The sequence below is a fragment of the Leptidea sinapis genome, chromosome 31, assembly GCF_905404315.1.
Source record: "Leptidea sinapis chromosome 31, ilLepSina1.1, whole genome shotgun sequence".
In the NCBI taxonomy this organism is placed as follows: Eukaryota; Metazoa; Arthropoda; class Insecta; order Lepidoptera; family Pieridae; genus Leptidea; species Leptidea sinapis.
Window position 1 is genome coordinate 5,191,007 of NC_066295.1, and position 15,014 is coordinate 5,206,020.

The window sequence follows — 15,014 nt, forward strand, 5'->3', positions numbered from 1 at the left end:
ACGTAGAAATATTTCCAAATCACGAAAAAATAGTAGTCCGTTGGAGCAAGGTCTGGCGAATACGGAGGGTCACTAATGGTTTCTAATGGATGTTCCTTTAGAGTGAAAACGGTTTGTCGTTATATGTCGTATGGAACAATAATGGTGAAGATCGTTTCATGAGTCGAGGTTGTTTCACTGCTAGTTTTGCTATCATTGTTCTGAGCTCGCCACAGTAGACATCTGCCGTTATTGCTTGACCAGATCGGAGAAAGCTATAGTGAATAACACCATGCTGAGACCACCAAACATTTTTATTAGTAAGCTTTGCTTTTTTGTTGCGGCGTTTCACCTGTGGTCAGCCTATGCATTTTTCACTTACGGAAGAATCTACTTTTCATCGCATGTCACAATTCGATCAACGAACAAGACAACAAAAGTTTCAACACGCGTTTCTTTCTCCGGATTAGTCAAATCGTGAGGCACCCATTTTTCATATTTTTTTATTTTATTGATTTCACGCAAAATATGTCAGTATTGTTGGTAAGGTAACGATCATGACGCTATTTCCTGGGTAGTTTCGCTCGGATCGGCTTCCATCATCTCTTTCAATTCATTGTTATTCACATCTGTGGGCGGTCTTCCACGTGGTTCGTTCTTCAAATCAAAGTTCCCATCACGAAAGCGTTTAAACCACAATTAGAAAGTGTGTTCATTAGCAGTCCCCTCTCCAAACGCAACATTGATATTACGAGGTGTTTCTGCCGTGTTAGTTCCGCGTCGGAAATCGTAGTATGCATCTTTCTTGTCTAGGCTGAATAGAAAAAGCAACTGAAAGTCGATAATCTAATGTTGCACATTTTTAAAAGATATAAGTTCTACGTCAATTTCAAGTACCTATCACAATAAAAAGGCAATTACATACCTTAAATTCTATTACTTTCATCATGTATTTATTGACTACAGTCGAATATAATAGTTACTAGCTGACCCGACAGACGTTGTTCTGTACATAATAAGTAAATTACTATTTTATATTAATTTGTCAATAATATTTCATAACATCAAGAATTATTTCGTAAAATATGCTCCGGCCTGTTGTTATAATGAAATTGTTTCACAGCAGAACTGTCAAACCGTGCGTCAATAAATTCTCTCAAAGAAAATATGTCCATACAAAACAAATATTGAAAATAAAAATAATTATGAGTCCCAAATCGAAATAAAAACTATCCTTTGGAGCAAACTGCACTCCATGAAGTAATTCCCATTTAAATCCGTTCATTAGTTTAGGAGTCCATTGAGGACAAACATTGTGACACGAGATTTATATATATTAAGATTTATGCAACTGTTGTGTAATATGGGGTATTAAAATTCGCCTCGTGTGATAATAGTATCACATGAGTAGCATACAAGACTTTATCTACACCCAGAATATGAATCCTTTAAAAGATTCTGAAATAGTTAGCTTACTGCCAACATTAAAACAGTCAGTCGAAGTAGTAACCTAACATCATCCATTACTGATTATATACAAATAATCTAAGTATTAATGAAAGAATTATTCATTTTAGTAATAATTTACATTTTGTATAGTGCAATTATTAAAATTCACTTGAATATTATGTTCTTTTACATCGTTAAAAATATCCGGCGGTGTGCTGTCAAAACTTGAATCGCTCATTTTTTCAAGAAAAATGTTTTGAATAACCTCTGTTTTTCTTACGGCGCGCCACGTTCTGGTAATTCGGAACGCGCGTAAATGAAAATGGTCTTTTTTTCAAATTCATACAGATACCACGCATCGAGCAACAAGAATGTGGCTGTCTGTTGAAACTCTTTGCGCATGAAGGGATCGAAAAAAAACAAAAGAGTATTGTTATGAAATTCAAAAATTCAGTCATTACAACACTCGTTTGGATGATGTAATGGTTATTAGTAATGATGTAATGGTAATGGACATTGGGTGTTTTAATGTTGGCAGAATCTTTAATAGAGGATTTAAAGCATGGGTGCAGATAAATGTACTTAACACACCTTGAGGTTTCCGTCGGCGGTGAGTCGCAGTCGATTGCAGGAAGAGCAGAATGGCTGTGTCATGGACGAGATGAGCCCCACCGAGCCCGCGTACCCCGGCACTCGCCAGCGCTGCAGAACACGGCCAGTTAGGGACGAATTGCAGTGCCCTTCAGGTCTTTATTATTAGGTTCACTAACCGGGATACACTCTAAATATTGTATAAAACAGAAAAATACGTTAGCATGTAGGGGCGAGAGTGCCTCCTTCTGGAAGTGAACACAGCATTCTTTTAAATGTGTTCTTGATTTTATTTAAAACTAAAAAACAATAACTTAAGCTATACATGAACACAATCAACCCCACAGTCCCCAAATCAATAATCCGCTTTTTCTAGCAGAAATCTTCTGAACCTAGGGACTGACGGATCGAATATTATGTCTACCTTCTGACAGACTTCATTATAAAGAGAAAAAATGCGATATACACTAAAATATTGACCATAATTTGTGCGTGTTGTAGTTAGGTTGAACGTTTTCTTAATTATTATACGGCTGCATTGCCGTGGGACAGCAAAGTTAATTTTACTTAATAATAGAGGACTGTCTATGTGCCCATGAATTAGTTTGTGTAAAAAGACAAGGTCTGAAAATTTCCTACGCTGTACAAGAGGTGTCATGTCAAAATGCACAAGTCTAGATTCGTGGCAGTCTAACTGACGACAAAGATTACTCGAATATGAGAGATGATATAAAAATTTGGGCTGTGCCTGTTCTAACCTCTTGATATGAACTTTGTAAGAAGGGTTCCACACCGGACGTGATGTGCTGTGCGCACCCTTCCATCTTGAGGGGAAAGTTCCACATAGTAAAGACTTATTAAAAATCATTCGAAGCGGCTCAGCCAATTTCGTGCCACGGGCCTTTAAGAAACTAGGAGGTGTAAAATCTGGACCAGGACCATTATTTCCATCTAGGCTTTTGAGCGCTGAGATATATATATATCTATCCGAGTCTGTGAAGCTACGGGCACAGTGCAGCACTCACCGCGGCGGTGCCGCACGCGGCGGCCGCCAGCGGCTGCAGGCGCGGGTATCGCTCGCGCAGCTGCCGCAGCACGGCGGCGCCGGCCACCATGCGGGAGTCCTGCCAGCGGTTGCCCGAGAACGGCATGAACTCAATGAACCTTCAACAAAACGTATCATCTATATAATATAATGAATAATTTACCATTACCGTCGTCTGGATGTGTGGCGTTCCTCCACATTGCGGTGTTTCCTGGTTGATATGCATACATATATGGTACCTTCAAAAAAAGCGCGTACACCTTAAAGGCCGGCAACGATTTCTCTGGTGTTGAAAGAGAATGTGGGCGGCGGTGATCACGTAACACCAGGTGACCCACTCGTTTGTTCTCCTTCGGCTCACCACTTTTACGAATCGGAACTCTAATCCCTTGAAATAACAACAAAGACATTGAGTTGGTTTACAATTTAAAAAAAAACGAGTGTGCTTTAAGAGCACACGACTGAAGTAAAACAAAATATTAATTTATAAAATAGTTCAACAACGAAATTAATTTACGAAATAAACAAGAAATCATCGTTCGCGCAGCTAGCGTTCGTTCGTAACGCTCTCGTCACGCATTCACCAGTTTACTCCCCAAGTCAAGCGTGCGGAAAGAAGTTTTACTTCAAAAATTAATTATAGTAGTTTGGCAGTAGTCACAACAGATAATCAAGATAGCAGTATTTAAGCAGATAATATCGTTTAATGTTCCAACTGTTATTATTTTCTCCATTGTTTTGGTCTGCCCGGCCGGCTCAGGGTCGTCGCTGGAGACTCACCTGACTTCCACGAGTCGCTCGCGCGTCAACTCTACGAAGTCACACACCTCATCGTCGTTAAAACCTGCGAACAGAGCTGTCATGTCACACTCACCCAAATCTAAATCATAATTCATTAAAGTTAATAGTTTCCACAAATACTAACATCAATTTCCACGAGTAATAACATCACAATATACAACAGCTAATTAAAAATATTCATTGTTAGATGAAAGACGTATAAAGATGTCAAACGTATGTTTGTATGCCTCGTATCTGTATAGATACGAGGCATAGACTTCGTGTAGTAGCGCGTGCGGAGGAAAACATATAATATTAAACATGAAAATAAGTTATGGCGAGACAATAGTCAGACATACCTGAAGACTCCGAGAAAGAGATGGTCTGGAGCGGGGCCCCCAGCTAATAATCTAGGAAATCGTGGTGCTAAAGTGGGTGGTACTAAACTCTTGGCGGTTATAGAATTAAATGTGACTTGAGTTACACCGAGAACTTTGACGCCATGAGATTAGGTCGTTGACCACTGATGAAGCATTAATTAACATTATATGCGTATTGCGTGCGAACTGTGCAGGTGCTCGGTGACAATTTTTGTTATTAATGCAAGAGACAGCTGGCCTTAGATTAGGCCACTCAGATATCAATGCGTCTGTTGTCTATGGGTATCTCTCTGTTTCTACAGGAACCATCTGCACTATAGTTTGCCGTAACAAAAAATAGAAAAGAGAATAGATAATTATGGCGCATCAATATTCCCCGGCTTGAAAGTCAAATATACAAAAAATTATGAATGGATCCGCAATGCTATTGTGGAATCCGAAAAGGCAAATACATCATTAGTGGGAAAACGTTTCTTAAAAATGTCATAGACGTAGTTAAGGACTTTAGCAAGCAACAGTGCTGCACAGAGTTCAAAGCGCGCGAGCGAAGCGACTTTAGGTGATGCCACCTTTGCACCTTAACTTGCACTACTGCCCGGTCAGAATTATGTGTAGCTGTACGCTCAAGAACTTTAACAAGATGGCGAATAAACTTTATTAAATCAGAACAAGTAAGTATTTCTTTTGAACGCATTGTTTGTTGTAATGTGTGAATAAAACTGGTGTCTAACCTTTTTTGAGAAATAAACAAGAATAAAAAGTCACATAAATCTTGTAAATGAAGTTGTTTCAGAGCAAGATGATAACATTTCAACAAAATTATTAAGTTGGCTGACATTGATAGAAACACTTCGAATCAAAAATATTATTTAAATATCAAGAAGCTAAGGCACGCTTATCTTTATATTAATTGGCTAAAGCTTTCCAAATTTAATTTTCTGCATTTGGTATCACTTCGGATAACACCACAAGCGACTTACCCCTCCATTCACTTACTAAATACAGATTCTTTACGAATCACAAAATTTCAAATTGTCATGAATATTCGTTTTAAACACTTCGTAAAACAGCGGTCAACCTATAATATATAAAGGTAAATTAAGGACCTTGGATTAATAGTGGATGAAAAACTTATATTAGATATTCATATCGACTATATTACCACTAAAGCATATCAAATGTTAAGTTTTGTGCTTCGTACCGCCACACAATTTAAAAAGCCTTTATCATACATGATTCCTTATAAAACTCTAATAAGACCATCTTGAATATGCATTTGTAATTTGGAATCTTTATTACTCTATTTATGGTGAAAAAATAGAAATAATTCAGAAAATGCTTTTGAGTGCTATACATTTCGACTATATAAAAGTAGATGAAGTTCTTATGAACCCTTCAACCATTTTAATTTTACAACATTATCTGATAGGAGAATAGTATTAGACATGACTGCGTTACACAAAATTAGTCGTAATTTGCTTAACACTCCAGAACTGTTGCAAGATATCAATTTTAGAATAACGACACTTGGTACTAGATCGCAAGAAACATTCATAGATAACAGATATCGCACAAAGGTTTCCGCGCTCCAATTAATAGACCTATGAATTAATTCAATAAAAACTTTGTCTCTAACGATATTGATTTAGATTTTAATATAATTAAATTAGCACAATTTAAAAATGTAAAAACAAGAGAATTACTGCAATACGTGATCTAGAATGAAGCTTATAAATTCTGTAACATGTCTTTTTTAACCGACTTCAAAAAAGGAGGAGGTTCTCAATTCGACGGTATTTTTTATTTTATGTTTGTTACCTCAAAACTTTCGACTGGGTGATAATTTTTTATTAGATAATTCTTTTTTTATTTAAATAAGCTGGTGCTTCCCGAGTGGTCCCATTGTAATTTGGTCCAGATCTGACAATGGAATCCATGAGAAAACCATAAAAGTCTTAAATTTTGCTATACATACGTATAGCAAAGTGGATGATAAATTTACGAAAAACTCAATAACGCGCCAACCGATTTCGACGATTCTTTTTTTAATGGAAAGCACATACTTAAAAGATTGTTTGGTTAGGTTCTTATTACGGAATCCATGACAAAGTAACGGAACACTGTCTGTTATCAAATTGCAAAGTACTTACGTTCATTGCTGCATTGAAAAATTTCGTATATTTACACATATTTAGACAAATTGTTAGTTAGTCTACTTCAAATTCACTAAAAATCATATAATACAAAAAAAAAATTACAAAAAAACAACCGCCTTCAAAAACACTATTCCAAAACAATAGATATAATGTGCACTAAAAAGTATAAAATAATTGCGTATTTTTTTACAATCTAATTAATTAATCTTATTCTAGTCACGATTATTGTAATTTTTGGAGTCGCAGACCCGTTTTCGTGAGTAGGTGATTAACCTGATATATTGAAATTAATGAAATTAACATTGATTCATACGGCTCGTAGGTAACCAAATTATGTATTAGCGCCTGCGTAGGAAAACATATTATGATATTAAAAATGAAAATAAGTTATGGCGAAACAATAGACAGACGTACCTGAGACTCCGAGGAAGAGATGGTTTGCAGCTGGGGGCCCCCGCTAATCCTCTACGAAATCCTGGTGCTAAAGTGGGTGCTACTGTCCCCTCGGCGTTTATAGAATTAAATGTGACTTGAGTTACACCGAGAACTTTGATGCGATGCGATTAGGTCGTTGACCACTGATGAAGCATTAATTAATATTATATGCGTATTGCGTGCGATTAGTTGCTTGGTGACAAATTTTGTTATTAATCGGCGCAAGAGACTACTGGCCTTAGATTAGCCACTCAGATACCAATGCGTCTGTTGTCTATGAGTAGAATCTTCTACAGTGCGTATATAATTATATATATATCATCATCATTATCGTGATTTCAGCCGAAAGACGTCCACTGCTGGACAAAGCCTTCCCCCAAATATCGCCATGACGATCGGTCCTGGGCTGGCCTCATCTATCCTACACCGGCGATCTTGACCAGATCGTCGGTCCATCTTGTGGGGGGCCTACCAACACTACGCCTTCCGGTACGTGGTCGCCATTGGAGGTCCTTATTGCCCCAACGGCCATCTGTCGATTTATGTGCCCTGCCCACTGCCACTTCAGTTTCCGAATCATTTGGGCTATGTCGGTGACTTTGATAGACGTACTTGTCAACAATTTCGAGAGTACAGTTCCCAACTGTTACGGGAGTAGGTGTGACATGGGCATTAGACATGATCTTCGTCTTGTCCATGTTCATTTTGAGACCTACTCCTGCGGAAGCTGTATTGAGGCCATCGAGCATATGGCTCAAGTCCTCCATGGTCTCTGCCATGATTACGATATCGTCTGCGAATCGAAGGTGAGTGATGTATTGACCGTTGATATTGATGCCCAGCCCGTTCCAGTCGAGAAGCTTAAAGACATCCTCCAATGCAGCGGTGAACAGCGTCGGCGATATAACATTGCCTTGTCTGACTCCCCACTGCAGTCGGATAGGCTTCGGGAGCTGATCCTGGAGACAGAATGACATGGTGGCGTTATCATACAAACACTTCAGCGCTTCGATATGTCGATAATCAATGTGGCACCTCTGAAGAGACTGAAGCACCGCTCAGATCTCGATCTAATCAAAGGCTTTCTCATAGTCCACGAACGCCAAGCATAGTGGCTGGTTATACTCCTCCGTCTTCTGTATAACCTGCCACAGCGTATGTATGTGGTCTATGGTACAAAAGCCTTTTCGGCTTGTCGGCTTGTCGGAATCCGGAAGTCGTCGAACCTGCGCACGAGACGATTCGTAATAACCCTAGAGAACAGCTTATATACATGGCTCAGAAGTGATATGGGCCTATAGGTCTTCAAAAGCGTTTTATCGCCCTTTTTGAAGAATAGCGCCACTATACCTCTGTGCCATGCTTGCGGCGTTTTGCCCTCGAGGATAACGGAATTGAATAGCTTCTAGAGACTCTTCAGCACACGATTACCACCAGCTCTCAGAAGCTCGGCTGTAATTCCATCATCACCCGGCGCCTTGTTGTTTTTAAGCTGTTTTAGGGCGACACTAATCTTGTACAGGCTGACGTCTGGGATACCTTCGGTATAGCGTCGGGTTAGTTTGGCTCTTGAGTCTTCAGCCTTGTTTGTAACAGGTGCCCGTGCAGTCGTGTATAACTGTCCGTAGAACTTCTCGACCTCCCTCAATAGTTCGGGCTTAGACGAAATGACCCTGCCGTCGCCTGTCTCTAGCCTCGTCGGTTGGCTCTGCCCAATAGACAAATCTCGTGCGAATACTTTGGAGCCTTTGTTACGCTCTATGGCCGCCTTCACACAATTTGTGTTATGGCGGCGTATATCGCAAGTCAATGACTTGGAGATTTGTCTATTTAGCTGCCTATACTGGGATGCATCGTCCGGCGACTGAAGGGCCATTTGGCGTCTTACATCCATCAATTTGAGGGTAGTGTCTGAGATTTTTCCGGTTCTTTTTGAACGGCTGGTCTTAAAGAACTTAGACCCTGCCGTTTGAACAGCTGCCACGAACCTGTTATTAAACTCGTCCACGTCAACGCATTCACCGAGGCATTCGAAGCGGTTTTGCAATTTCGAGTTAAAAGTTGTCCGGGTTTTGGATCTGGATGGGTGCAGGCCGGAGCGTAAAGTTCACCAGACGAGACCGCTCCAGTTTTGAATTTATATTTAATGTGCCTCTTACTATGCGGTGATCACTCCCAGTTTTCACTGAGTTTATCACAGAGACATCATTAAGTATATGTCTTTTGGTCGACATGATGAAGTCAATCTCATTTTTGGTGCCACCATCGGGGCTGATCCAAGTCCATTTGCGTTGTTCTGGTTTCATGAAGAAGGAGTCATCATATAGAGATCCTCCTTCTCCATGAAGTCAGCCAGCATCTGGCCTCGGGCGTTCCGATTTCCAAAACCAAATTTCCCCAAGTTGCGTTAAAGTCTCCCATAACTACGTTGAAGTGGGTTTTAGGAGTGTGAATGGCTGTTGAGATGTCCGCATACATGGCCTCCACCTCCTCGTCTGAGTGTGTCGAAGTCGGAGCGTAAGCCTGAATGACCTTCAGCGAATACCGTTGAGTAATTCTGAGTATTAGGTACGCTACCCTATTCGACACGCTCTCCACCTCAGTTACGTTGCTGAAGAGAGACTTGTGCACGAGGAACCCGACACCACCCTGGGACAGTTGATCGCCCTCCCGGAAGTAGAGCAGGTGTCCGGAATTAAGGATTATCGAGTCCTCACCCTGTCTTCGGACCTCAGATAACCCCATGATATCCCATCGTAGTCTGCTTAAAACTTCCTCCAGTTCCTCCAACTTCTCGTCGGTCCGCAGTGTATTGACATTGTACGTTGCCAGGGCCAATGGTCTTCGTCGGTTGTAGCGATTCCGAATCCGGGGATTGTTAGCACCTCCTGCCCCGCCACTTATGTGGCTGCTACCCTGGCCACTACGCGCGGGGCCGCCTATATATAACATAACATTATTTTTTATTTGTATGATCTGTGCGTGCATGCTCAGCATAAGCTCAAAAGATTGCAAATTCAATAAATACTCACCTTTCATAAGCACAGTATTTATCTTAACCGGCTGGAACTCAAGTTGCAACGCCAGATCTATGCACGCTAACACCTTTGGTAGGCCCTGGAAATACATATAGTTATTCAAATTCAAATAAATCTTTATTCACTGTAAAGCTTTATAAATTATTTAGTGAAAGTCAGGATAAAGTACAAAAGTTACAATAGCATTAAAATTCAAGAGTTTAACAATATTCACAAAATTAAGAAACATTAATCCCAACTATCTTTATCATTCAAATAATCTTTCAAATTAGGCCTTAGATGTTAATTTATTTTTTAACAATTTATTTAAATTTTTTAATTGTTAATATTTTAATATCATTAAGGTGTTTATTATAAAATATAAAACAGTCCACTTTAAAAGATTTAAGGAATTTTACGGAGCCTCGTAGAAGGAATTGCGAGTTTATATTTGTTTCAAGTATTGACATTATGTACATCACTATTGATTTTAAATTGGCTAATATGTATGTTTATGAGCGTACAGGAGATTCTCGTATATGTACTGGCCGTGTACTGTCATAATATTAATTTCACTAAACTTTTTTGTCAATGTATCCCTTGAACGCATTTTATAGACTGCTCGAATTGCCCTTTCTGCAGCACAAATATGTTGTCAATATATGCGGCCCTACACCACAATATAAAGACAGGACGTAGGACATGACACCATGATAGTAGCTGAGATACACAAGTCTAGCCGTTTCAACATCTCTCAGCTGCCAATTTTTTTCTATCGCAAATACTGCAGAGCTTAGTTTAATACATAAGTTTATTATATGAGCGCCTCATTGTAGCTTAAAGGTGTATTACATTATTTAAGTTATAATTAAATGTATTACAAATAACAATTTAAAAAGAATCAAGAATTTTAGAAATTCAATAATTCGCTAATAGCAGCTGCTCTTACTATTTTCCAGATTGAGTTGCCATATTATAATAGAACAGTGTAAACTAACAACTCATAAGGAACCTTAAATGTAAAATATTCATAACACGTGGAAATATTGCGTGGATAATAGTAAAAATAAAATAATATTCTTCTCCACATAAAAATTCTGTCAAACAGTTGACGTTAATTATACATACATACATAAGATCACGCCTCTTTCCCGTAGGGGTAGGCAGATACCACTTCTTTCCACTTGCTACAATCCTTACATACTTCTTTCGCTTCGTGCACTTTCATTATTCCTTTCATACATGCTCTCCGGTTTAGGGTACTCTTGACCTGGCCTTTTTTCAAGACGTCCCTGATTTGATCTTGAAACGTCCGCCTAGGTCTACCCGTTCCAACACTTTCATTCACACTGGCCTTATACACTTTCTTCGTCAATCGTTCTTCATTCATTCTCTCGACATGTCCAAACCACCTCAGCATACTTTTCTCAATTTTTGTCACAACATCTTCTTTCAGACCACAACGTTTCCTTATCTCACTAATTCTTATTCTGTCACTCAGTTTAACTCCTATCATACTTCTCAACGCTCTCATCTCAACTGCATTTATTCTGCTTTCATGCTTCTTCTGCCATACCCAACTTTCACTCCCGTACATGAGTGTTAGAACCAACACCCCCTCATGCACAGCCAAACGAGCCTTATTAGACACCTTCTGCCTGTTCATAAAGGAGTGCAAAGCTCCATTCACCATGTTTCCTGCATTCACTCTTCTTTCAATATCACTCTCATACTTTCCATCTCTTGTAAATTTAGAACCCAGATACACAAACTCATTCACCTGTTCAATTTTTTCATCTCCAATCACGATATATCAGTCTGTCACTACCTCATCTCTTTCAAGCACCATCACTTTCGTTTTCTTTACATTCATCTTCATTCCCTTTCTACCAAAAGCTCCATTCATAGCAGTTACCATCTCCTGCAACTCCTCGGCCGAAAATGCAAGTAATACTTGGTCATCAGCATAGAGAAAACATTTAACGAGTAACTCATTCATTCTCAACCCACTTTCATTCTCTTTTAAATCTGTCAAGCAATTGTTCATGAACAGATTAAACAGCCACGGTGACGCTACACATCCCTGTCTAACACCTTTTTCGATATTAAACCATTCAGTGTATGTCCCGTTTATCCTTACACAAGCACTAGAATCTCTATAAAGAGATTGCAATGCTCGTATGAGGGCACTGCTCACACCGTTCGCGGACAATGCTGACCACAATTAATTCCTCACAACTCTATCATAGGCCTTTTCTAGATCCACGAACGCGCAATAGACCTTTTTGTTTTTAGCCAAAAACATTTCGGCTATACACCGCAAGGAAAAGACCTGATCCGTACATCCCATTCCCTTTCTAAGTCCCGCTTGTGCATCCCATACTTTTTCGTCTGTTTCATTCACAACTCTTTCAATCAACACTTTTGCATATAATTTACCGACGACGCTGAGAAGGCTTATACCGCGGTTATTTCTGCAGTCCTGTCGTGACCCTTTTCCCTTATGCAATGGCACGATTACAGCTTTGCACCAGTCTCCTGGTACTTGCCCATTTCGCCAGCACAAATTGAAGAGGCGGTACAGCTGGCTAGCCACCAGCCCTCAGCATCTCGACGGTAATCCTGTCATACCCTGCAGCTTTACCTAATCTCATACTTTTCAATGCTTTCACTATTTCATCCATGCTTATCTCACTTTCATCAACATTCATATTAGTTTCGATAGAAGCTGCCGGATGTTGTTCATGCACTTCCTCTCTTTCAAACAAACTTTCAAAATACTCTTTCCATCTCTTTAGCACACATTCTTCTCCTCTTATAATGCTCCCATCTTGACTCCTGATTATACTGAGCTCCGAGGTAGAAGTTTTTCCTTTGGCTATTTTGATGGATTTCCAGAAGAACTTGATGTTTGACTGGAAATCTTCAGTGAGCCTCCTATCAAAATCATCCTTTCGGTGTTCTTTCTTTCTAGACACAACTGCTTTCGCTGCTGATTTCAATCTGTTATACTTACGTTGCTAACCAATCCAACCACGCTTTCTGCTTTTCTTGCACCGCCATTTGAACCTCTTTATCCATCCACACATTATAGTTATTTCTTCCTTTCCTTCTTTTAGCTACTCCGCATACCTCAACAGCAACATTCACGACCCCTTTCTTAAATGTCTCCCACAAATCTTCAATCACATCTATCTCTTCTATGCATTTAAAACTTTCTTTCAGTTTTTCTACATACTGGTCTTTCCTTTCTTTTTCTTGTAGATTTTCCACTTTTACTCTGTCCAAAACACTCGTAGGCTCAGCTCGTCGGTGTCGCCAACGTTTAAAAAGGCCACGCATTCGGGCAATGACCAGGAAGTGGTCTGTGTCGAGGCCTACACCGCGGTATTCCCGAGCATCTAGTACTTTCTTTCTCAGTCTTTCATCCACAATTACAAAATCAATCATACTTCTAGACTCACCCTCATCTCTTGTATACAAATGGATCTTTTTGTGGTTAAACATTGTGTTGGCCACGCAAAGATTCCATTCCAAGCATACTTCAAGCAGGCTTTTCCCATTTTCATTCACTCTATCGTCCCCAAACGTACCCAGAACTCCTTCATACCCATCACGCTTTACTCCAACCCACCCATTAAAATCCCCTAACATCACGATCCGTTCATTTTCTCCGCATTTATTCAAGACCTTTCTCATGCTGTCCCAAAATTCATCTCTCTCTTTTTTGGCTTTTAATGAGTAAGTAAGTAAGTATATCTTTATTTGGAACAAACACTACAAATACACGAGAACATTTACAAAATTTAATAACAAATAACATGAAAAAACTTATCTTAAAAATTACTATAATATACCTAATCTAAGTAAAACTAACATACATTAAAAAACTAAAGTAAGGCTTATTCTATATCAACATAATAAGGTGGTATTTGCAGTGTTATGTCCCAAAAAGGTTTGCTACTCAGCATATTAGTTGGGTATCACCCAACACTGATTTTCAGTAGCTACCTTCAATAAGCCGGCCGTCGCGATAACAGCCACAAGTGCTTCCATTATTAAATACAATAATTATGTAATAAATAAAAATAAATAAATGATAGTACTCAAAACATAAGGTAAAAAATAATATTATAGTAGACGGCTAGATCGTAACAGTTATTAATTAGATATATATTGATTATATAATATATAAAATTCTCGTGTCCCGGTGTTTCTTACCAAATTCCTCCGAAACGGCTGTACCAATTTGTATGTAATTTTGTGTGCATACCGGTTTTTTATATTTTTTATTTTATATGCCCAATATATAAATATATATACATACATATATAAACATATATATCCATATACACATTAAATATATTCATTCAAACTATGAAAGAGATTTGCGGCGTGATTTTTTTTAAAACTACATATTAAGATTTATTTTGAGAGAGGCCCAACTGAAGTGTAAACAAATACGTTTTATATTTATTTCTAAAGGTATAAACACTATTTATATTACGAAGGGGAGGAGGTAAGTCATTCCATATTTTAGAATAATTATAACAAAAGCCTCCTTCGAATGCCGCTGACCGGTGTGGTGGTACACAGAGCAGGTAAGGAGAAGCTCTAGTGTGATACTTGCAAGTGTCAGCAGACCATCGTAACTTGGTATAAAGATATTGTGGAATTTTGTATTTTATAACCCCAAAAAGAAGAAATGCAATTGTCGCCGATATTCCATTTTTAGCATTTTAGCATTATTTAGATATGGTGAGACATGTTCACGAGGAGGGATTTTAAAACAATATCTAGCGCAGGCATTTTGTACCCGCTGAATAAGATTTTTAGTTCTTGCTAAGAGCCTGTGACTTATAACTGCATTGGCATAATTGAATTTAGATAGAACTAGACTCTCACAAAGCTTGATACGTGTCCCTACATTCAAGTAATTCCGAATATTGTATAAAATTTTAAGTCGATAGAAACAGTTTCGGACGGTAGTGAGTGTATGCTTCTCAAATCTTAACTGTTCGTCCATTAATAAACCCAAGTTACGTGCTTCATTAACTCTTTCGATACTTTTCTCATTTATTTGAAGTAATGGATGCTGTTGGCCAATAATATCGATCTGATTTCTCTAGTTCCTAATATCATGAACTTCGTTTTATCGGGGTTTAATAATAGTGTATGAGAC

The 15,014-nt window shown here is 38.8% G+C and overlaps 1 protein-coding gene across 1 annotated transcript in view; it reads right to left on the reverse strand.

The window, feature by feature from the left end:
* Positions 1 to 15,014, reverse strand: part of LOC126973992 (uncharacterized) — a 57,491-nt gene that overhangs the window by 13,093 nt on the left and 29,384 nt on the right. The window contains exons 5-8 of the mRNA XM_050821340.1: positions 9,848 to 9,932; positions 3,845 to 3,908; positions 3,045 to 3,183; positions 2,020 to 2,130 (exon numbers count right to left, since the gene is read on the reverse strand). Coding sequence (XP_050677297.1) covers positions 2,020 to 2,130; positions 3,045 to 3,183; positions 3,845 to 3,908; positions 9,848 to 9,932 — 399 coding nt within the window. The remainder of the gene's footprint in view (positions 1 to 2,019; positions 2,131 to 3,044; positions 3,184 to 3,844; positions 3,909 to 9,847; positions 9,933 to 15,014) is intronic.